This window comes from Boleophthalmus pectinirostris, unplaced genomic scaffold (genome assembly GCF_026225935.1).
Source record: "Boleophthalmus pectinirostris isolate CB_2022bp ecotype Guang Dong unplaced genomic scaffold, ASM2622593v1 HiC_scaffold_20, whole genome shotgun sequence".
Classification (NCBI taxonomy): domain Eukaryota; kingdom Metazoa; phylum Chordata; class Actinopteri; order Gobiiformes; family Gobiidae; genus Boleophthalmus; species Boleophthalmus pectinirostris.
This window is the reverse complement of record NW_026571153.1, coordinates 9683871-9709472: the sequence shown is the minus strand read 5'-3', so window position 1 is coordinate 9709472 and position 25602 is coordinate 9683871. Positions and strand designations below refer to the sequence as shown.

At 37.4% G+C, this 25602-nt stretch overlaps 3 protein-coding genes across 5 annotated transcripts in view; 2 read left to right on the top strand and 1 right to left on the bottom strand.

Annotated features, from left to right (window-relative positions):
• Positions 1-3219, top strand: part of rap1gds1 (RAP1, GTP-GDP dissociation stimulator 1) — a 37617-nt gene extending 34398 nt beyond the window's left edge. For both annotated transcript variants that reach the window (XM_020936394.2, XM_020936393.2), the window contains one exon: positions 401-3219. In XM_020936394.2, coding sequence (XP_020792053.2) covers positions 401-528 — 128 coding nt within the window. In that variant the 3' untranslated portion in view covers positions 529-3219. The remainder of the gene's footprint in view (positions 1-400) is intronic.
• A 2239-nt stretch (positions 3220-5458) lies between these two features.
• On the bottom strand, positions 5459-24158 carry tspan5a (tetraspanin 5a). 2 transcript variants are annotated; one of them, XR_002319079.2, is made up of 11 exons: positions 23778-24158; positions 22801-22851; positions 22535-22681; positions 22286-22456; positions 20526-20651; positions 18051-18098; positions 17637-17753; positions 15762-15823; positions 13642-13748; positions 10693-10730; positions 5459-8686 (listed from the first exon to the last, which is right to left on the bottom strand). XR_002319079.2 is itself a non-coding variant. In XM_020936456.2 (10 exons), exons 1-9 carry the CDS (start codon positions 23856-23858, stop codon positions 10718-10720), a joined length of 816 nt encoding a protein of 271 aa, XP_020792115.1. In that variant the 5' UTR covers positions 23859-24158; the 3' UTR covers positions 5459-8686; positions 10693-10717. The 2 variants fall into 2 exon arrangements, 1 of the variants encoding a protein (XP_020792115.1); XM_020936456.2 differs by lacking the exon at positions 13642-13748.
• frem1a (Fras1 related extracellular matrix 1a) overlaps positions 24141-25602 on the top strand; it is a 41167-nt gene continuing 39705 nt past the window's right edge. Inside the window, exon 1 of the mRNA XM_020936447.2 lies at positions 24141-24924. The gene's annotated coding sequence lies outside the window, so the exon portion shown is untranslated. The remainder of the gene's footprint in view (positions 24925-25602) is intronic.

Genomic DNA, 25602 nt, shown 5'->3' with positions numbered 1-25602 from the left:
TCACTGTGAACACCCTCTCTAGACGCCACAACTGAACAAAGCCCAGGGTCACCGTGAACGCGCCAAACAAAGTCCCACTGACCCTTCTAACTGTTGTGTTTCCTTTAAAGTTCGTTGCGGTTCATTTGTGAAAAAAAGTTCGAAAATAGACCATTTAATGACAGTGCGCCTTATAATCCAGAGCGCCTAATAGTGCGGAAAATACGGTAATTGTTTATGGAACAAACCATTCTGCACTGGAGCACTGTAACACTTTATTTTGTGATTGTGGTTTTATACGTGTTATTGGATATAATGTGGATGAATGAAATGTGGGAACAGCCTCAAATCTGCAAAACAAATTTATCTATGGGTACAAATAAAGCAACATAACCTAACTTATTTTTCTTTGTGTCCTCAGAGCCCCTCCACAAAGAAGTCCAGAGCCTGGCGTTCATCGACGTCGTGTCCAAACTGCGCGCTCACGAAAACAAGACAGTGTCTCACCAGGCCTCGCTCACGGAGCAGCGACTAACGGCCCAGAGCTAAAGGACTGTGCGCCCTTCCCCCGTCACACCCCCTCTCCCTCTACACACACATGCACACCCACCCACACATACTACACAAACACACGCACATGTACATGAGACGCCTGCCTGACCACCCCCATCACCCCCCCGTCACGTGCCAAGGTACCATGTCGTTTACTGCCAGCCCCTCGTCCAATCACAACACTGCATCCTCTCCTCTGCTTAGCGCCACACAAGGGTCCCTCTGCAGCTCTACTCTTGTGCATATGTCTGGATTTTACACACAGGCCAGTTTGACAAAGGTAATCGAGTATTGTTGAAACGAGCTACTAAAGTTACGACTAAACAACTAGGGACGCAAATGTCTTTAGATTGTTTTAAGCCAGACTTTGGATATTAGAACAAGGATTATTTGCACTTTGTTTCGGGTTCACTGCAGGCCTTGAACTGTTTGCTGTTGTGATAGACAGTCCTGTATATTCTCCATTAACCACAGTGTATGTAGAACTGACAAATATTTTATAGTCCTGGATTAGTCTGTAGATTTAAAGCTTGAGCCGAACAATCTCTGAAAGCTGCTCAAAACGTTCCATATCTTTGTGAAACTGGCTTTGGATTCCTTTAGTTCTGAGTCATTAAAGCCAAACTTGAAGTGTTTTTAGACTTTGGGGTTTGAAGTTGTCCCCTGAAAGCCATATTATTAGTGAGTAATTTTCAAAACGGTTCACACAGACTCTCCCATTGTTCCGTGATGTGACTTTATGCCATGATTTTCTGCATGCATCGGCCATCAGACAGCATCGTACTGCAATAGATCCTTAACGACCATAGCTGTGAACTCATCTGCAGGTACCACGCCCGTCAAATTGTGCACAAAAGAACAAAAATAACGCCAGACCAGACTTTTGGTTCCACTTTTTTCTACAGCAGCCATCCACGCCATGCGAGTTGTGTCACATGTAGCTACAATATTAAACTGCCTAGAGACTGTGCATGTTTTAGTCCAGTGTTTTGCAGCTCACCAAGTCAAAATACAGCTTCACTTTCGCTCTCGTACTCTCCTTTGTCATTCTTTAAGATTCGAGGGGTTTTATTCAGATTTTAAAGTTCACACTCGGAGACGTCCGTATTGTCCCGGGCAGAAACAAGGCCGTTTTTATGAATCTGAAATCATGCAACTTGAAGGAAGATCTATTTTTACTTGACTTTACATAGACACTGTCTCGCCACACAGCTGCTCCTCCGCCCCTGAATCGCCAGCCCCGAGCGTGACCCAAAACGCTGGTGTCCACTGTAAGAAAATGAAAGGTTTGAACTTTAAATCACTGGCCACATTATTAGGTACGATTAAATGCTTTTCTTGACATGCAAAGTTGCGAAGAATTAACGTGGAGAAGGAGTTTTTAAGGAGGGTTTTCTTGTCGGAATATCTCAAAATGATGTAGGACAATGTAAAACCAAAAATAAGAAAACAAAAAAACAACAATTTTCTTCATTATATGTCTTAAAAACCAAAATGGAAAAACTAATAATGATTCGGGGTTTTTTTTTTTTCAGTTTTCGATTTTGTGTTTAAATGAAGAATGGAAAAAAACGGAGAACGTTTCCCGTTTACATGAGATGCTGAAGTGAGATGCCGGACTGAACCAGGACTGAACCAGGTCCGGAAGCTGACCGGTCCTGTTCTCGGTCCTGTTCCCGGTCAAGTTCCCGGTCAAGTTCCCGGTCAAGTTCCCGGTCCTGTTCCCGGTCCTGTTCCCGGTCCTGTTCCCTGTCTCAGTCCCGGTCTCGGGACTGAGGCTGGGACTGAAAACGGTTTAGTCCTGCTTTAGTCCTGCTTTAGTCCTGCTTTAGTCCTGCTTCAGTCCTGCTTCAGTCCTGCTTCAGTCCTGGTTCAGTCCCTGTTCAGTCCGGTGTCACAGTTTAAATCACAGAAACAGAAAAACAGCCATTATTGTTTTTATTCCATTATTCATTTAAACACAAAATCGAAAACTGAAAAAAAAAAAAAAAAAAGAATCGTTATCTTTTTTTTCATCTGGTTTTGAAGACATATAATGAAGAAAATAGTTGTTTTTTCATTTTCTTATTTTTTGTTTTATTTTGAAAAACGAATGAATGAATGATACACGGATTACTTCTAAAGACTGAAAGAGAGATTTAAGTTTCTGATACAAAGCCCAAAAACCTTGCCTTATTTTTTGCCTCCAGGATTGACCGATGTTGACGAGATTTCCAACCAAGCCATATTAACTTCACTCATATTTTTATCGTTTAAATTTGCGAAACTACCTTGTGATAAGCCATCTAACGCTCATTACAAGCCGGTGAATCGAATAGCTGTACCTAATAAAGTGGCCTCTCGTTTTTGCCGATTTTCCCGGGGTTTTCAGGAGCAGACGGGAGCGAACCCAACGCCACTCTTCTGTTCGCGGGTTTGTCCGTCTCTTGGATCAGAATCACTGTAAACATCGTGAACGCGCCGCGGTGTGTTCCACGTCCACTGTATTTGTTTTGTTTTGTTTTGTTTTTTTTATGATATGAATGGTTATTTATCGGATCCGTGCTCTTATCAAGACACATGCCAGTGGAGATGTAACCATAGTAACTGCATCAAGAACTATAAACGTAAATGTTTGTTGTAAATGTCATGAGTTGTACATTTGAAAGATTGTAACTCAACAGATAATTAAAAGATAATAGCTGGTCATCTACAGTATCTTGTGTTTTCTATTTGAGACCTTTGTGGTTACTGATGGTACAATAATACTTCAAGTGTGTACTGCTGTTTTATGAAAGATTCACAGGGAAAGACTCGTTTTATTGTTGAAAATCAAAAAGTTATTGATCTGTCAGGGGCAAACTAAAGAAATTATCAATTATCAATTTGCCAGATTTTCAGAACAGAGTACTTAAATTAAATATTATACATGTTCATATTAAAAGCAAATTATTGCTACTACTACAACTATTAATACTACTACTACGACTAATACTACAAATCATAACACTTCTACTACTACTAATGATGATAATGATAATAATAATACTACTACCAATACTACTACTACTTCTAATACTACTAATGCTAATACTACTACTAATACTGCAAATATTATTACTACAACTATAACCAATACTATTACTACTACTACTACTACAACTATTACTCATACTACAACTATTACTACTCCTACCAATACTAATAATACTACTAATACTAATGCTCCTGCTACTGCTTCTACTGTCACTACTAGTGCTAATACTACTACTAATACTAAAACTACAAATACTATTACTACTACAACTATTAATCTTACTACTACATTACTTAATACTACCAATACTAATACTCCTACTACTACTAATGCTAATACTACTACTAATACTACTGCTGCTCCTATTACTAATACTAATACTACAAATACTATCACTACTACAAATTCTAATACTACTACTACTATTACTATGAATACTGTTATTACTACAAATATTAATACTACTACGAACTGTAATGCTACTATGAATACTAATACTACAAATACTATTACTAATACTAAGAATACTATTACTACTACTACGAATACTAATACTACCATGAATATAAATACTACTACTACGAATACTAATACTATGAATACTGTTACTTATACTACGAATACTATTACAACAACTATGAATTCTAATACTATGAATACCATTACTAATACTAATACTACTACAAGAGTGAGAACAAGACATGGCTGAATACTTTCTAAATGTGGCCTTAGACTAAAATAAACATTGACAAGTACTTTATAAATACCAACAGATATAATTACACACTTACTAAACATTTCACTCTGTGACTAAGCTGAACATTATTATCAACACAATTATGATTAAACACCTTCAGATATTCTGTTTATTCTTCTAAGATCGCTCTGTTTACTGTCACAGTTTTTGTTATTTTTTTGTATTTTATCCAGTGCAGTTATTGATCCAAATCTTTAGAACAGAGAACCTAAATTACCACTAAGTATTGTGCATGTTTATATTAAAAATGAATTATTACTACTACTACGACTATTACTAATACTACTACTAATACGACGACTACTACTACTACTACTACTACTAATACTAATACTATTACTACTACTATGAATACTATTACTACTACTACGAATACTATTACTACTACTACTATGAATACTAATACGAATACTACAAATACAATTACTACTACTAATACGAATTCTAATACTACTATGAATTCTAATACTACGAATACTATTACTAATACTATGAATACTACTATGAATTCTAATACTACTACGAATATTAATACTATGAATACTAATACTACTGATATTAATACGAATACTAATGTTATGAATACTAATACTACGAATGCTATTACTACTACAAATACTAATGCAACGAATACTAATACTATAAATACTAATACTACGACTACTATGAATTCTAATACTACTATGAATTCTAATACTACTACGAATACTAACAGTACAAATACTAATACTAGGAATACTAATACTACTAATACTATTACTACTACAACAGTGAGAACAAGACATGGCTGAATACTTTCTAAATGTGGTCTCAGACAAAAATGATAATAAAAAGTATTTATAAAATGATTTATACTGATTACATGTGATATTCCTCTGTCTCATTGTCTCAAATCTACCACAATCTGTAACAGGACAGTTGAGACGCTTGGGGAGTTAAGATCGATCCATTTGCTGTCCCAGTTTTTTGTTATTTTTTTGTATTTTCTCGGGTGCAGTTCTTGAAATCACACTGCGCTGTTACTACTGCTGTTATGTGAGCGAACCAAGTAAACAAACTAGCAACAGTCAGACTCCAGAGAAAACCCGACAGACCACGAGTGGGAGGTGTCACTGCACATTTGTTGCCAAAACACACACAAACACACAAACAGATCACACTTTTGTTACCTTTATTAATTAATATGACTCGATATTCAAATGCATCCGGATGAGAGGAGACGAGGAGGTAGAACATGACGATGTGGAGTACAATCGATAGAAATGGTACAATGATGAGTGCAGGTTTTTATACTTTTATGACAGTAGCCTTCAAATCAGTAGTACATAAAGTTACTGTATAAAACCCAGTCCAGTGTACAAACAAAAGTATCAAAAGCCATCTTAATACGCACACGCTGTAGGATGCATTATGTAAACAGGGACATTTTTAACACTTACTCGAGTACTTATTGTATTTACTTCAATTGTAAACAAATATTTGAAGACACGGTGATGATTCAAGTAAGTGCTTTTTCATTTTTTTTCAGTGTGGTCCAATTCAAAATCCACAAGTGAATACTGTTTTGCAAAAATACTCGTGGCTGGTCAGGCAAGAAGATGAGAATACTTCAAAATGGTTCGTCTAATATTCGTTCTTTTGGATTTTAATTAAGAAGGAAAAACAATAAAATGGGAAAACCGTTTATTTAATTATTCCGCTTTAGTGTCAAAAAAATAAAATTAAATAAACTAATTTCGACCTCTGTTTCCAATATTTAACACCAACAGTCTCAGTGGTTATTTCAGTTTTGATATTTTATTCTTTTATTTTGTTTATGTTTAGTTTTGCTGCTAGAAGAGAATAAAATATCAAAACTGAAATACCGGTAGGCACGATAACTGTTTTTGATTGGTGTTATTAGAAATAAACTTTAAATTAAATACTGGAAAGGTCAGGTAGAGGTTGACACTAAAATGGAATAAAAAAATAACAAATTGCTTTTCCATTTTATTGTTTTTTGTTTTTAAGTGAAATTCAAAAAAACAAATGGTACACGCCAGAGGTGGGACCAAGTCGTTGTTCTACAAATCTCAAGTAAGTCTCAAGTCTTTGACCTCAAGTCCAAGTCAAGTCCCAAGTCAAAAACAGGCAAGTCCAAGTCAAGTCTCGAGTCACTGGCCCATAAGTCCAAGTCAAGTCCAAGTCGTCTGCTTTGAGCTTCAATTCATTTCAAGTCTTTAAACCAAAGTACCAAATATAGCTTAGCGTTAGATTTTTGATGTTTATATAATTTTTAAACTAAATTGTACTTAAAAAGTCACGGTACATGAGTATTTATATAAGAGTTATTTTTTCCTTTTTAAATGTCTTGACAAAAGTGTGAATTATTACAGCCAGAACAGAAAGAATTAAGATTTAAGAGTGTTTAATAACTGTTAATTTGTCAACTAGTCTAAACATCAAGTCTTCTCAAGTCACTGACCTTCAAGTCCAAGTCAAGTCCCAAATCTTTGTCTATTTTATCAAATCAAGTCTCAAGTCCTAAAAATAGTGACTCAAGTCTGACTCGAGTCCAAGTCACGACTTGCAAATCCCCACCTCTGGTACATGGACCCAACACACATAAAAACATCTGTTCATAATTTTATATTGAATTTAATTTCCTTTGCATCATTAGAAAACTGTTTTAAGATTGAATGCGACGCTTTGCATGAATTTTATAGCTTTATTAAAGGTGCACTGTGTAACTTTTCTGCGTCACCAAACTCTTTTCCATGGAGATATTATTGTTTTGCCTGAAAGTTTGTAATTAAACTCTGTTATCTTTGTTGTTTTTTGTAGATGGATGAGTTTAACAAGGGACATTCTAGACCAGGTGTCTCCACCCTTTTTCTTCTGGTGAGCTACTTTAACAAAAAGAAAACGCCAAAAAGTGACTTATTTTAGCAGTCCCAAGAAATTGAGCATAGGAAAACCTTAAATGGGGAACCGTCTATATAACTATAAAATATTAACATTTATAAATGTATTAGTGCACAAAGATTAGGGTGACCAGATTTTCAAAATAAAAAACTGGGACATCCCCATTTTTTTGGTGACTAGTAATAATAAAACGAAAATCTTGATGTAGAGATCATTCATGACGAACATGTGAGTCAGTATGATCACATTTTCTTTGTGTTTGGGTGATTTTTAAGCAGCTTTTCTGTATTTTACCTGGACAAATGACAATTTATGACTCTCTTTACTATTGGCAGGGATCAAATTGGTCAAAAATAGGGACACCTGGGACATTTCTCATGTAAAACTTCGACATCAATGGTTTTGGATAGATCTGCTGGGACAGGGGACACAGGGCTCAAAACTCAGACTGCGCCCACCCATTCATGACTAACACGTGAGTCAGTATAGTCACATTTTCTTTGTGTTTTGGTCATTTTTAAGCAGCTTTTCTGTATTTTACCTGAACAAATGACAATTTATGCCTCTCTTTACTGCTGGCAGGGATCAAATTGGTCAAAATAGGGACATTTCTTGTATAAAACTGGGACAAATCACTGGTTTTAGATAAATCTGCTGGGACAGGGGACACAGGGCTCAAAACTGGGAATATCCTGGGTAAATAGAAGTCACAATTGTAGTTCATCAAATCTGAGCCATTCAGCACAATATGCATAATTCAGAAATCCCTTGGCGAGCTCCTTGGAAGAGGCTGGAGAGTTACTGGTATCTCCCGAGCTACAGGTTGGAGACTCTTGTTCTAGACAAAGCAATAACATTTCCAAGCACAAGAAAGCTACACAATGCACCCTGAAATATATTTTGGCATTTTAATTTTCAAACAATTTTACAACTAATATTCTCAGTAGTCTTCGTGAGCACTTGGCGTCGCATCTCTGCTGTACATAACACAACGGAACTGGGTGCGGCGAACATTGCGATCGACTTTTAGCACTGTCTAGGCTAAATGTTCATTCACATTCACATATACAAAACGTTATTTTGATTTCATAATTATTTAGTCCCCTTGCACTTCATTAAATTTACACCATGATGCAAACGTGACATAGTTTTCCCTTCATTTCTGCTAATGCGTGGAACAATGCAAGCACTTTAACATTGCAAACACATTTCTTGTATACAACTAGTTTATAGCCTGTGCGACGAGGCTGTGTTGCAGTGAAAAATACTGATCTAATATCAAAAAATGTATCAAAAAACTGCTAATTTTTACACATAGCTATCAAAACAGAGCAATAGTGACAGTCTGAATGTAGTGCACTGATCTGTGACGATTACCTTTTTACATAAGCCACACAATGTTATATACAAAAGTGTTAGTGTGACCCTTTAGTGCTCGTAAGAAGGTGCTGGCTCTGTGAAGTCGCTGTGATCCGTCGCTGGAAAATAGGACACAAAAACGAAGATTAGTGGTTTGAAAATTGCTCAAAAGCACCCATAATACGCTTATTTCTGATCTACAGTGTGTTATAATGTTGTTTCCTCATCAAAAACAGACCTGGAGTTGTGTTTTTTTGTTTCATTCACACATGTTTAACACACAAATCCTGAATATTTAGGATGTGGTAATACAGGAAGTGCTCCACACACCTTCACTAGAATTGTGATGGAAATTTATATTGTGGAAAGATTTCTATCAGTCTGTTTTTATGTAAAAGAATTTGATTTCTACCTGAGACTCACACCAGTCATTAACATGATTAACGTGCATGATTAAAATAGTGATTAGTTTATCTTTTGGAAACACATTTGGTCTTGTAACTAAAACTAAAACTTGTAACTAAACTTTGGTAGTTAAAAACCCTTCAGTGTAAACACTTCTGTTCCCTTTTGCTTGCTAATTTTGTCTGGAAGTGACAAATGCGTGAATATGGATGCAACTCAGATCAAACACATCTGGTCAAACCTCAGCAGGAGTCGTCACCTTCTCACTTTTAAATGATAAAAACTTGGTGCTTTGTAACATTGGGGGGTCTAACGTGGGAGGGAGATGCTGCTGGGGAGGAGAGGCTGATGGTCTTTAGGCTTTGACCATATCTGCTGCAACAAGAATAAACTTATGTCTGTATTCCAAAAACTTTAAAGCTTTAAAACAGTGGTTGATCAATTGTCAAATATGTCACCAGGTTTAACCAAATTACGTTTTCTTTTATACTGAGGGATTGTTGGTTTAACTCTTAAACTCTGCACTGTTTGAAATTAATTTGTATGTATAGTGAGTGTGCTGGTTTGATGTACTTTTGTGTGATTGTTGCTGTACTTTTCCACGTCCTATAGGCAATTTGACATCAACCTGCCGAGGGACTAAAGATGGAAATTAGCCACGCTGACTATGATCTTTACATATTTACAGTTTAAATGTTCATTAATATGTGCTGTTCCTTTACAAATAAATAAATAAATAAGAAAATAAGACACTCACTGAGCTTTGCAAATGGATTAGAGGGATGTATATAATTTTTCCACAACAGAATTTTTTGGATAATTTCAGCTCTGGAATTGCCAGTCTCTACACAGCAAAAACTGGAGGGTTAAAATTTTAGGGTAAAATATTTCAGAGTTGTTTTTAACACCAAAAGTGTTATTTTAATTATTTGAAAGTTAAATGGGGGTTCGAGTTGGGGTTATTTGTCAGAGTTGATGTGGTTGAGGTTAATTCAACTTCCTCTAGTGTTAATTAAACTTCCCTTAGTGTTAATTCAACTTCTCTAAGTGTTAATTCAACTTCCTCTAGAGTTAATTCATCTTCCCTTAGTGTTAATTTGGCTCCTCCCGTTCACCACTTCAAACTCTTGTGAGAGAAGACCAGTTTGAACCAGTTTGAACCAGTTTTGAACATAATTTCTTCTTAAATTAACAAAAAAAAAAGTAAAAAATAAAATAAAACACCTCTGTGTGTTGTTTAACTAAATCAGAATAACTCCACAAAGTGTTATCTGTTTACTCTCAAAACGTTACTCTCCAAAACTCTGGATTTTGGGGTTAAACAAGAACTTTGGTCCAGTGTTACTTAATTAACATTTCCAAAAATGTTAAATTAACTCTAGAACAGATTGGACTCATATAAACTCTGAGAAAATGTTAAAGTTGATTCTGTGAGAGTCAATTGTAACACTCCACTTTTTACTGTGTGCTGAACTAAAGGTAAAAGTGTAGATGTTTTAACTTGAAAACAGCTGCTTCATGACATCACAAGGTGGAAAAGAGCATTTTACGCTTTAGAGATGTTGACAGACTAATAATAAAAGGTTACTAAAACGTGTGAATCAAACAAAACACAACTCCAACAACATTATAACATGATTTAAAGCTCACAATGGTCAATTTGAGTAATATAGGACATTTAAAATGAGGTAAAAATTAGGTAAAAGTTTAAAATAAATACCTGTCAGAATCTGGATGCTGCTTTCTTAGGTAAAAAAGCTGAAAAAGTGAACATACATTAACAGTTAGAAATGAAAATTGTGCAGGATTTGAAGCCAGTTAGGATGCTAGAGGAGAATTAGTAGAAGTGTTTAGGGATTCTGCAGCAGTCTACACTAAGGAGAGAAAAGAGAAGAGAGAAGATTTAGTGACGATGGAAAAAAATGTTGTCAGCTGGACGCAATACAAAACAGAAGAACACAAGACCACAGTGAAAGACAGTATTGTTCTATGTCTCATACTAGGCACTTCAGCGCGTGTGGGAGAGGAAATCACATGGCAGGACAATTAGTCATTTACACTGTCACTTTCAAAACTGACCGAAAATGTGACTCAAATTTTAGAAACACCTTTAAGCGTGCTCGACAATTTGTTCTGAATATTATAAAGGGAATGTGCATCTGTAGGAATCCGTGTATCATTCATTCATTCATTTTTCAAAATAAAACCATAAAATGATAAAAACAAACAAACAAACAAACAAAAAAACCCGATAAAACAACTATTTTCTTCATTATTTGTCTCTAAAACCAAAATTTAAAAAAAAACTGATAATGATTTGTTTTTTCAGTTTCCCGTTTCTGTGACTTAAACTGCAATGCTGCACTTTTGCGCTGCCTTGAGACTGAACCAGGACCGAACCAGGTCCGGGACCAGACCAGAACCAGACTGGGAACAGGACCAGGACTGAGACCAAGACTGAAACCGGGACCAGACCGGAAGTGAGACCAGGACCAGATTGGGACTGAGACCAGGACTGAAACCGGGACCAGACTGGGACTGAAACTGGGACCAGACTGGGACCAGACTGAGACAAGACCAGGACCAGACCGAGACAAGACCAGGACCAGACCGAGACAAGACCAGGACCAGACCGAGACAAGACCAGGACTAGACCGGGACCAAAACTGGGACCAAAACTGGGACCAGACTGGGACTGAAACCAGAACTGAAACCAGGACCAGACCAGGACCAAGACCAGGACTGAGATTGGGACCAGACCAGGACTGAAAACGGTTTAGTCCTGCTTTAGTCTTGTTTCAGTCCTGTTTCAGTCCTGGTTCGGTCTGGCATCACAGTTTAAGTCACGGAAAAAGTAAATGATCCGTTTTTTTCCATTATTCATTTAAACACAAAATCAAAAACTGGGAAAAACAAATCATTATCTGTTTTTTCATTTTTGTTTTGCAGACAAATAATGAAGAAAACAGTTATTTTTTCGTTTTCTCATTTTTGGTTTTGTTTTGAAAAACGAATGAACGAATGATACACGGATACGTAGGTACTAGGATCGTTAAAAAATCTGATAAGAATATTGATTTTGAAATTTTAGCATCATGACAACAGGTATCTGAACTTTGTCAAAATTTGCTTGCACTTTAGATACATTTTAATAAAACTTTTACATGAATTCACATTGAAAACCATATATCTGTTTTTTGGTAAACTAGATTTAACAAAAATTTCTGTGGGTTTTATTGTGGGACATTATAATCAGAGATCTTTTTATCATGGTCAATGCCGATACTGATTTCTATTTTTATATGTTTATATCATCCAGAGAAACCAATGGTTGATAAGCTCTGCTGATACTTTTGGGCTGATTATGAAAAGCTGTTTTTGATTATCGTCCCCAAATTCTATTATTTAAACAAACTACAACCTTACCCACAGCCCTGTTTTACCATAAGCCTATAAGAGAGCTGTGTAGTCACGTTTTGTGTTATTTCTTTGCACTGACGTGTTCAAATAAAGCTTTTTGTGTATTCTTCTCAGCCAAAACAACAGATCGGTCTATGCTGGAGATTTAAGGCCAATAGCGATTCAGTAAAAAGGTCAAATATTGAACCGATATATCTCTAAACATGACTAATGCACATCTTTCAAAATGCCTCTGCTTAAATTTCATACACTACCGGTCAAAGGTTTTAGAACACCACACTTTTTACAGTTTTTTACTGTTCAATGTTGACTAAAACATATTCTAAACTTTTGATTGATGAAAGTGTCCACCTTTGGCAGATATAACAGCTGAACACACTCGTGGCTCGTTCTTTTTACAACAGAAATCAAATATTCTTCAGAAAGTTCTCCCCAAGTCTGTTGCAGAAGTTCCCATAAATGTGTGGCACTTGTAGGTTTTTTCACTTTCACTCTTCTGTCCAGTTCATCCCAAACCAGCTCCATGGGGTTTAAGTCTGGACACTGTGCTGGACACTCCATGTTTTCAAGCTTTACCATCTTGTTCTTTTTTTCCTGAGGTAGTTTTGGCAGAGCTTGGACTCGTGTTTTGTTATGTTTTATCTTTTTTTTTTTAAACCTCTGGCTGTTCAGTTCTTACCTTTGTACCATTTCAAGCTCTTCATTGGACTTGCATGAGTTGAATTGCAATAAAAAAAACTGGAAAAATGTGTGTGTTTTAAAACTTTTGACCAGTAGTGTAGCTAGTTTTTCATTATATATATAAAAAAACAAGAGTAAATTGAATTTAATGTAATATTTTAAGAAGTGCATCCACGAACAGTCTTTGCACGCTTGTCCATTTTAATTATTCTGATTTAATTGCCCAGTATAACCTATTTTATGTAATCAGCGCACAAATTTAACGCAATCTACCATACTATATAAAGATAATTCTTGTTTGTGAATTCAATAAGAGTTTTAATTGACTGTAGCAACACGATCCATCTGCGTCCTTCCACCCATGTCGATTTTGATTACTCCGAATTAAGTTCCCAACCCCACCTCATTTGCAATTAACAAACATAATCAAACTGGGAAATGATTCGCTCTTTTTGCCACACTTGCCTTGAGAAAAAACACACACACAAACACAGAAAAAAGAAAACTACAGATCCATCACAGTACACAGCTAAAAGAAGGAAAAGTAGACATGAGCACACAGACCCACCGGCGGTATCACAGACAGCATGAGTGAAATAGTCTCATTTGTAGTATGCCGCCGCTTTCTTGCTGTAGTGAGGAGGGAGTCGGCGCATGGAGAGAGGGGGGGGCACCCTAAGGCGAGGAGGAGGAGGGGGAAGAATGACGGGTGAGCGCAGGTTAGGCATGTGGTGATGGTGACAGAAGCTTCGACCGTACGGCACAAATGGAAGCGCTGAGGTTAACGGACAGAGGTGGGACCAAGTCGTTGTTTTGCGAGTCTCAAGTAAGTCTCAAGTCCGAGTCAAGTCCGAAGTCAAACACAGGCAAGTCCAAGTCGAGTCTTGAGTCACTGGCCCATAAGTCCACGTCAGGTCCAAGTCGTCTGCTTTGAGCTTCAAGTCATTTCAAGTCTTTAAACCAAATGTATCTTAGATTTTTGCAGATTATATGACTTTTAAAGTAAATTGTACTTAATATTTATACAAGAATTTTGATTTATATAAGAAATGTCTTGTCAAGATCTTAAGCCCCGTCCACACTAGTACATATTCAAGTCGTTTTCGTTGCAGATGCGGTGTTCGTTCACACTAATCCGATTGAAAACGGCGCCAGAGACGGAACGATCTGGTGCCGCCAGCTCCCATGAATTCATCTGAGTACGGATCTGAGCAGGCACTGTGTGGACGCCTGAAAACACTGATGTAGGTCTATGCGCCGCAAAGTAATTCACCGCCAAAACGCTAAGAGGCCAGAATATATTCATACATACGGTCTAAGTTTATGACCTGCAGACGTATAATCTCTGAAAGAGTTTAACATGAACCATCTCCAACGCGATAAAAGCACAGAACAAACTCACCATTAGCAGAACATCCCTCTGTCACAGAAAGAACACTCATATTCCATTGAGTTGTGTCCTTTAGTCTGACAGAAGCTGAACCGCATCAGCTCATAATAGCGAGCTGTTTTTTGAGCGCTTAGTTTATGCAATTAGCCATGTGGTTTTAAGTTTCTTTTCAGTAAAACGTAAACAAATATGTTCAAAGCTGTGTGGATAGAGAAGGCTTGTGGACACAGAAACAACGTGTCTGGACGCAGATCGTTTTCGATACCGTGATACAGTGATTCGTTTCAGTGTAAATATAGACTCTTTTTTACTGTATTGTACTGTGTATTACTGTAGTACATTTGAAGATACCATATCACAGTACTTCAGTTACATCCACAGTAACAAACAGAAGTGGGACGTACATGTTTCAGTTTGTTTCTGTTAAATTCATTTATCAACTGTAAAGAGAAAAGTATTTTTTAAAAGCATGTATTTTTTTAGCAGAAGCATCAAGTCTTCTCAAGTCACAGGCTTCAAGTCCGAGTCAAGTCCCAAGTCATTGACCTTCAAGTCCAAGTCGAGTCCCAAGTCTTAGTCCATTTTATCAAGTCAAGTCTCAAGTCCTAAAAATGGTGACTCAAATTTGACTCAAGTCCAAGTCACGACTCGCAAGTCCCCACCTCTGTTAACAGATGTTGAAGTAATAAATTATTTTTATAATCTGAAAATACAATAGAGTTTTACCACTTTTTGTAATATGTGTACATGATAAAAGTAGGTAATATGAGATTGTTTATTTGTGATGACCCCAGTATTTGAAAACTACTAAAACTGATCTGCTTTGGGGGATTATTAGAGCAGAAATTAAGCATAAATGTATTTTCAGAATATAAATGTACTTTCAGAATCCTCTTAAAAACAAAAATACCATTGGATGTTGAGGTGCGTGGCCAATATTTATATAATAATAAGAATAATTGTGAATGTTGTTTTGAAGATATGCAGAATGTGAATACTAGATGTATTGTTCAGTATAAAAATACATTTCCAACCTGCTGCAAAAAGAGCTAAAGGTAAATATGGAACAAATTTATGTTGTAATCTTAGTCCTTTCACATTTAAAGACACGTTTTAACATAATTATCTTGATTTTCCAAAAAATGCCTCCCACTCCTAGTTGTAAGTAACATGTTACAATAGATTGCAGGTGTATTTTATAACACACTTTCTGATACTGCATAAAGTACACATGATACACAAATATTAAGTACATTCATGGATGGTGTGAAATAAATGGAAATATGAGTAGAACTTACCAGCTCGCCCGCACTGCTTCTATGTCACTCACGAGGTTTTGGGCCAAACAGATCCCAAAAATCTGGATAATAAAAATACATAAGGTCAGAAGTGAATGAGTCTGACATCACAGCATTGGTTAAGTTAAGATTAAAACAGGCCTGTAATTTATAATCAATAAATCAGTTAATCAGATCAAAACTTTTAACAAGCTTGATCACTTTTCTGGCTGCGATCATTTCTATTTGCATGCTTGTTTGTTTTCTTCGTCTCTAAGAAGTTGCCGATACAATACATACCTCGATACACATAACATATCTCGATTCAGTGAGCTTTCGATTTGATACGATATATTTCAAATCAATTCAATATGGTTCAATAAAAAAAGTCTTTGTTAAACCACTTCTTGTGCAAAGTTAATATGAAACATGCCCATTTTAGTCATCATGTGATGCATAAAAGAGTTTCCTTCCTCTAAACAAGCAACAAAACTGTAGCTCTGTAACAAAATAAATTTGTAAAATATACCAAAAAATACTCTTGGCGATATATCGATACAGCGGCCCACAATATTGATACTGTATTATCACAGTAAATAATAAAATATGACGATATTTAGATATTTTATTTTTGCACACTCCTAGATGTCACCCATAAAGTTCAGCACCACTCAAATAAAGCTCGGGATGCTGATGGGATTTCGGGATAGGATTTTTTTGACAGACAAAATAGTGAAATAGGATCATGTTGAGCGGGTTAATACGAACATTTAAGACCAAAATGAAGAGGTTCACAGCAGCAACCACAGAAATAGGGACCACAATATTCCTAAAATAACTTTTAAGGGCAATTATGTTACAGAGACTTACTAATGCATTTTATTTATTGCTTTGGTTGTGTTTGGTTCAACAATGGTTTATTCAAGTGCATTTTTGTTAACAAGTCTTTGCTGTAAACCAGACACATTAGGCTAATTCTATGTTAACAAGTCTGTTTTATTTAGGCCTATTGTTTTTGGTTGCCTTGCAGATTTTGGTTGTGTTAAATGTTCTTTCGAAAGTAAATTGACTGATCTTTGAAAGTGTGTGTTTGCATTTTTATTCCATGGTCATTATAATAGTTGAAATTGGTCTCAAAATATCAACATTATCGTTTATCGTAAAAATTTCTTGGTCAGTTAATCGTCCAGCAAAATCTGTTATCGTTACAGACCTAGGTTAAAGGTAGCCTGATTCATCAGCCGGTTTCACTTTGTGGAAACCGTCTGACCTCCCAACATTAGGATTTGTTCACTCGACAGTAGACGGGTACTTTTTTTATTTAACCAATCGCTGCTATTTGGTCGTGACGTATGTAATGCACCAAATCCCGGGGCAATAACGTCTTTCCCCTTGATAAAATTCACCAAATATTCTCTTTGCTCCAGCTTTAAATCCTCAATCTCGGGACTCGTTGCGAACACAGAATTTATGTCTTCGTCTACATCTCGACTGCTTTGTTTACTGTTACTGAACCACAAAAGGGACCCAGACAGGCGCTCTACAACTTCCGAGGCTCTTGCAAATGTTTAGTGTATTCCGATTCCTGACTTAGTCGCTGGAGAGAAATTAAATTGAGCGGAGACACTAGATGGCACCAGCCTGGTCCTATATTATGCAAAATTGACTATTGTGAGCTTTAAGCCATGTTAGAATGTTGTTACCTCCGCAAAAACATACCTGGAGTCATGTTTGAAGATCCCTTTATTATTATCTGCCTATTATATATCTATATCTAAGTTAACAGCTGCCTTTTACCTTAAGTTCAGTAGAAATAGCCAGTTCTAGCCCTTAAAGTATCCAAATTATTCTAGTAAAGGTGTATGGAGTTTAAATCTGTGTGTTAACAGATCTCACCTGCAGTAATGCTACTCCAATGAAGATCCCAGCCACCAGTGTGAGGTTTTCCTGCAGCCACTTCTCAAACTGAGGTACACATCCTTTCACATTTATGTAGTCCTTCTGCTCCGAGTCCTGTCCACACAAAGTCCGTTATAGCTGAGCAATAATAATCACATTTTAAGCCAGATCAGGATTCAGACATTTCTAATCGTCTTGTTTATGTTCAGGAAATTAATAATGAAAGTTATTTTATTTGATTATGATGAGACGAAAACAAATGTAATCGTGACTCATGATCGATCAGTGTGAGGAAGAAAATCTGACTAATTTCTCTGTCATATCCTCCAGCCGTGAAGTAAATCTTTTTAAGTAGAATCAACTTTCAAGCAGCCTATTATCGTCTTAAAAGTGAAGTGAATTATTACTCACTGGTTTAGCACGAATGTCATATCCGCACTGGGTGTTTATTACATCCTCCTGGAAAGAAATATGATACGTTACATAATACAGCGAAATCGTTAAAATTGTCCTCACAAAAAGGAGTGTCAGAATATCAGTTTTTTAAATTAACATTAACACCATTCATAATCTCCTACGGAACAAAAATCATAGGCTACAACACATGAACCAGGACTGAACCAGGACTAAAACAAGACTAAAACAGGACTAAACCAGGCAGGACTAAACCAGGAATAAACCAGGAATAAACCAGGACTAAACCCGGAATAAACCAGGTCTAAACCAGGAGTGAACCAGGAATAAAACAGGATTAAAACAGGAATAAACCACTACTAAACCAGGTCTAAACCAGGACTAAACCAGGACTAAACCAGATCTAAACCAGGAGTGAACCAGGAATAAACCAGAACTAAACCAGGACTGAACCAAGACTGAACCAGGACTGAACCACGACTGATCCAGGACTAAAACAGGACTGAACCAGAAATAAACCAGGTCTAAACTAGGACTAAACCAGGACTGAATCAGGAATAAACCAGAGCTAAACCAGGACTAAACCAGGTCTAAAACAGGACAAAACCAGAAATAAAACAGGACTAAATCAGGACTGAACAAGCAATAAACCAGGACTAAAACAGGACTAAAACAGGACTGAACCAGGTCTAAACCAGGACTAAACCAGAAATAAACCAAGTCTAAACCAGGTCTAAAACAGGACTCCCAGACTAATCTTGGACTTGGGAGAGAGGCAGAACCCCGAGCCCACGGAGCAGAGGGTCCACAAAGTGTTATTGGGTGACGGCTGCGCTTAACCTCATGGGCCGGTCCTTTCTCCTGTGGTCACCCGACAGTCTATGCGGGGGCACCTCCAGGCCCGTCCCAACACTCAGTCCTGGTTCAGTCCTGGTTCAGTCCTGGTCCCTCATGTCTCAGGTCACTATAGGACAGTAGTGCAGATATCATGAGTCTATGCAGTTTGTTTTCACCATTGCCAGTAGCTCCGGTTTGACATTTAAGTTGCAGCTATTTTATATTTGTTTATTTTTTTTTATATCTCACGTCAGGAGAAGTGGGTGGACGCCGTACCCCCGCGTACCACACCCACGACACCCTGTATATATCACATATTTTGTTCATGTTTGCAGTGTCTGATAGATTAGATTACCATTCTTCCAGAGTGTGTCCTTGTGACCAGTGTCCTTGTAACAGTGAAATCGTTAAAATCGTCCTTACAAAAAGGGATGTCAGAATATAAAGTTTTAGTGTTGTGATTATTGTGAGAGTAAAAACATTTAATACATTGCATATTTCTTTCACGTTTCCAGTGTCTACCATTGTTCCAGAGTGTGTCCTTGTGACCAAGTAAATAAATTAACGCAACATAAACCATCAAATATAAAGCATTTACCGGTAGCTTCAGGTTTACTTTGTTGACTAGATTGACTTAAAGGTCCTGTACTTGATTTTTCCCATATATTTGAGCAAAAGTCATCTTGCCCCAGTACAGATATGTCATATAAACAGCTTATGAGGTCAAAATATATCTGCTGGATGCTGTGTGCACCAGTTTTATTACATCAGTTTATATGTTCAACTTGGATATCGACTGAACCGATATTTGGAGGCTGGTCTAACAACAAGTCTATCAGTATCGGCGCAGACATCGGATGCCAGTATCGGTTCTGTGCATCCTACATCTAATTATAAATCATTTTATTATTGTTAGCTTTACCATCATGAGTGTCAACATAATCATATTTCCCAACCTTTTTTGCGCCACGGACCAGTTTTATATCCAATAACTGGGAGAAGGGCCGTATGGAGAGGAGGTGAGGCATGGTTAAGTCCTGGTTAAATCCTGTTTTAGTCCTGGTTTAGACCTGTTTCAGACCTTGTTTAGACCTGGTTTAGTGCTGGTTTAGACCTGGCTTAGTCCTGGTTTAGTCCTGGTTTTAGTTCTTGTTTTAGACCTGTTTCAGACCTGGTTTAGACCTGTTTTATACCTGTCTTAGTCTTGGTTTAAATCCTGTTTTAGTCCTGGTTTAGACCTGGTTTATTCCTGTTTTTAGACCTGTTTTAGACCTGTTTTAGACCTGGTTTAGTCCTGGTTTAGTCCTGGTTTAGTCCTGCTTTAGTTCTGGTTTAGAGACGTACGGGAGGAGGCACGGCCCACGCAATGTACGTGGGGGTGTCGTGCTTTCCGTACCAGTACCAGGCCATTTAAAAGGAACAATTTCTGTTTTTCACACTTTTGAGACAGAAAAAATAAGGTACAGCACCATTAAAATAAGGTCTTTTTGGTTGTTATGGTTTTATAGTAACCTACTTAATGACTTTACAAACTGAATAATTTTAACATCCCCATTAACAATATTTTTGGCAGCTAAATTAATGGAACTTATCCCACATTTTACAGTAACACAGACAGAATGTGCGGGGTCTTACAGCAGGGTCCTTGGTGCAGCAGGAGAAGGGGACTCCACACCGCTCTCGGCTGGGGTTTCCGTCGGTGCAGTTAAAGTAAATGTTCAGGTTCCAGTCGTCGGCTCCAAAAGCCCCACAGCACTCCCACTAAACAATCAAACCATGTACAATGTTATTTATAAAGACAAAACTGTAACCATGCCAACTTATTCTCTGTGGTCTGTCAAGCCCTCAAACTATTTCACATTCTTTTGTACTTTAATTGTGTTTTAAATAGAGGTCTTGGTGCATACAGGGACTTGCAAAGGGCATTTCCCAGAATACACACAAAACAGCTCGGAAAGTTCAGACTTTTATTCATACAAATGTGTTCAGGAGTTATTTTAAGGTGAAATAACAGTTACAGAACACGACTGGATCTCTGTGTAATAAGTTAACTGTGTTTTAAAGAAATAAACACGCTGGTATCGGTTACCGTATTTTTCTGACTATAAGTTGCACTTTTTTCATGGTTTGGGTGGTCCTGCGACTTATACTCCAGTGCGACTTATATTAAAATGTTTACACTGACAGCCGTAAAAGAGCACTCTAGGCTTGTGTGTCAGAATCTGCTGCTCTTATTACTCCTGTACCACTGTCACTTCGCTCTACTGCACGTCTCCTGCAGAAAAAGCTGTTGTTTAGCTGCAAGTAGTGAAATATTCAGCCAAAAACAGTAATCAAGCAACAGAAAGAAAGTTTGGAGTGAGCGAGAAACTTGTGAGGTACTGGCGGAAAGCGGCACTCCGTTTAACTCCAGAGGTTGTGGAATTGCCATGGATCTATAATAATGTATTATAATTCTATGGGAGTCGCTCAGAAGTGACACTGAGGATGAAGAATTCAATGGTTTTAGGGATTTGGAGTGAAATTGAGAGTTTGGTAAACTTATTATGTTATGTTGTTTATGTTATAGTTAACTGAATAACTCTTAATATGTTACGTTAACATACCAGACGTCTATCCAGCCTGTTGTTCGGTTCTATTGTTATAACTACAACTTGCCTTTCAAAATGAAATGTCAGTTCCTGGTCCCTGACTTTATAAAATAAATTTCCCCCAAAAAGTGCAACTTATAGTCCGGTGCAACTTATATATGTTTTTTTCTTCTTCATTACGCATTTTTTGGCTGGTGCGATTTATACTCCGGCGACTTATAGTCAGAAAAATACGGTAATATCAGGCAGATACTTAAAGTTAAATTATTTGTATCAGTATCAGAACTGAAAAGGCTGTATCGGTGCATCCTTACACAAAATTATTCTCCCATAAAAGCCTAAAAAAGACATTAAATTGAATATAGAAACAAAAGAAACAAAAGACTACTGAACGTAATTTAACTGTAAAAAAAAAAAGCAGTATAAAAGCTATATTTTCCGTACTCTTCTTTCTAATTGAATGTCTCTCTCTCTTTTTAATTTAATGATGATTATTTATGTTTTGATTTCTTTCTTTTTTTAAATGTATTTCTTATTCTGTAAAGCACTTTGAAATAATTTGTGTATGAACTGTGCTATACAAACAAACTTGCCTTGCCTACTTTTAAATCTTTTTAATATAATATAACTCATTAATAATTCATAATTCATTGTCTATTAAGAGCTGTCATAAGTGTCAGAAGTCACAAGTGAATTCCTCCACTGTGAAAAAAACAACAGTAATTCAATCTATAACATGACGTAAATAAATATAGTTACCCAGTTTCTAAGTTACCAAATTTCTGTACTGTTTCCTGGACTTACATATTCCTGAGTGAAGTCGATGAGGTTCTGTAGGTCTATGTCATCTCGATAGGCGCGGATGTTATTGTTGATGAAGAGATTGAGCTGATCTTTAATCCAATCCTTAAAGACGAACGCCAGGACTCCGGTTGTCAACTCCAAGAAGAAGATGATTCCCAGGAACACGGAAAACTGCCACCACAAGTAATGATTCCTATTATTTTTCATTTAGATCCTTAATTTGACAAAAAGACAATAACTTGAACTTACAAACTTGAGTAGGAAAGTATTCTCCCGCAGTGCGCCGATACAACCAGCAAAACCCAAAATGAACATGACCCCTCCCACCACCATGAAGAGCCACACCGGGTCCAGGCCCCCCAGGTCGGTGATGGATGAGATGTTGGACAGAACACCCTAAAGAAGAGGACAAAACACAGAGTCTTAATTTAGCTGCTAGAGCACAGCTGGTCCCTTGAAATATATACAATTATATAATACAAGAGTTATACTGCAGTAAATATTGTACTGCATACCTTCTCACTCCATGCCCACAGTCCAATTCCAACCAAGGCCATGCCCAGGAGCTGTAAAACAACAGCCCCATCAGATCATACATGTGACACATATGTTGATGTGAAATGACATGAAGAGAGAGGCATTGTTCCAACAAGGGCATTGTCTCTTAGGTCAAGGTAGTCAGGTTACGTGTAATTTTCCAGTAATGTTTATTGTGGTTGAATGAAAGACATCATTACATTAAATATGTTAAATATGTAATACAATAGATAGATTAGAATCTTATTGCTTGGGTAAACAAGTATAAGTTTGTATTTTCAAGGGCTTATGTCGCTCTCTCTGCAAACACAAGGCAATTTCCTTTGTTTACGTACAGAAAAAATCACACTGATCCTGATCCTTTCAGCACAAACATCTACAGGCAGCGGCATTAAATGTTATATGAAGCATATAAATAAAAACATTAAAACTGGATTTCATGTGTCATTAAATCACATTTGGTATTTAATTTACTCATTCTTTTCTCTTATTTTGGCCACAGTCCGAGTGCGTAATGACGCATTTCAGACGCATCTCTTTCCCACGCTCTTGTTCCTTTAAGATAAGTTATCTCGGGTCTGCACGCTTTTGGTTGGGCTGTAGTCTGTCTGTGTTTCCGTGTCTCTATCTGTACACTTCTCTATATATTATTGTGTGTATCCAATATGAAAGCAGCAGCTGATAAGAGAGGCGCTGAGCTGTCATTACTTCACTACAAAAAGCCGATTAGCTCTCAGCTGAGGAGCGACCGCAGCTGTTTCCGTTCCTCTGTGTTATTCCCACGCAAATATAGCTGTATAAAAGGAGTAAAAATGTAAGAAACGCACAGCAGAATAGGAACAAATGAACTTGGAACGAAAGATCACGGGCCACAGTTCAGGGCCTCCCCCTCCCTTTTGGCACACGGACGCATAACTGTGGCCGAGGCGCAGTGAATAGAGCGGAAAGGGCTTACCCAGAAAAGGATGTTGAATCCAAAAATAAAGTACTTGATGCAGCAGCTGACTTCGTGGCCTTTGTAGTGGTTCCCCGACATGTTTGCTCATCGTCAGCGCGTTGGACCAAGGAGGAAAACACGGCCTGCTTCACAGGCTTTGTGCGGTGGATGGAGCAGGTTCAGCGCCCCGGGGATGCATTTCACTCCCGATCCCAAGCCCCTTCGAGCCCACAGCGGGTGGAGCGCGGTTAAAAACACATACACCAACTCCTACGGACGAGGAGAGACGACGTCCGCTCAAGAAAAAATGCTAAATTACTTAAAACTGCGAGAAAATTGCGCCCACTGAAGAAGAGGCATCTGCTGCTCCCAACGCTCGTCAGTGATTGGTTGTTGAAAGACTTGAAAGACTGAAAGAGCAGCCAATCAGATGGAAGAGAAGATGGGTCACTTCCGCTCTGCTCCTTTTATAAACACAATCTGCAACTTGTAATTCTTAAGCCTGTCCACCAGAGGGAGCCACACATTTCTCATTAACAGCTTGAATCGGTTTGCGCAAGACGTGATTTTGATTCCAAGTTTGTCCTTCATGTTCAAGCCAAGAGCTGCATTTTTCTGCATTCAAGGCTTGAGTGCACAAAAATATCTGTTTTCAGCTACACACTATCCCTGCTCACATCTCTGTACTGCGATTATTACAAAAAATAAAATAAATCACACTCCAGGTAGACAAAAAGTACAAAAATAGAGCCATAACAACTTAAAAATCAGGTGTAAATTCCTCGTCGTGTGTGCATTGTTGCTGTAAAAAGTAGTTTTTCAGAAGTGTGGCTGATTGGAGGTAATAAAACACCTTTGTGTGAAGAAACTGTCAGGACGCATGGACGCAACGGAGCATATGGAGGAACTTTCTATCGACAAACTTCTAAAACAGTAATAAACCACGTCCTGCCTGTTCTAAAAAAAACACGTGAAGTCCGATATTTACAGTTTAAGGACACAGACTATGAACCGAGCGCACATTCCCACGGTCCATCTGCGGGAGACACGAGGTGCGCTGGCGGCTGAGGAAAGTGCCAACATGATGCCAGTGTTGAAGGTTTTTGCGGAGGATTTTGTGCAGTGTGTCGTTTATTCCCTTTGAGTTGATGTGGTGGCCGATAAGGTAATTTTTTTTTTGCATTTTCCTGGTTGTTTTTGGTTGTGAGCAAGTTTAAGCTGCATGACTTTATGTTAGTGTGACCAGAATTTCAAAATAAAAAACTGGGACATTTGTTTTATTTCACTTTTTTTTTTTTTTTTTTTTTTTTTTTTGTAGTTGGTAATAATATAATTGTGAAACGAGTGCGTAATGAAGAAAAATTATTACGCAGAGACCATTCATGACTAACATGTGAAGCAGTATAGTCACATTTTCTTTGTGTTTTGGTCATTTTCAAGCAGATTTTTTGTATTTTAGCTAAACAAATGACAATTAATACCTCTCTTTACTGTTTGGTTGGTCAAAAATCGAATCACCTGGGATATTTCTTGTATAAAACTGGGACAAATCAGTGGTTTTGGATAAATCTGCTGGGACAGGGGACACAGGGCTCAAAACCTGGATTGTCCCTGGTAAATAGGGACGTCTACGTGCAAGTTAATTATTACCCATTATTAGGAGTGGGGTGGATGCACAGAGCAGCTTGTTTTAATTGAATTGTTTTGTATGTGTTATTCCCAACTGTATTGTGTGATAAAGACCTGTATTAAGGATGTTTATGTAAGTTTTGTTGGGTATTTTTGCCAAATTTTTCATAGTTCTGACTAGGGATGTAACAATAACCAAAATATCGTGATATCG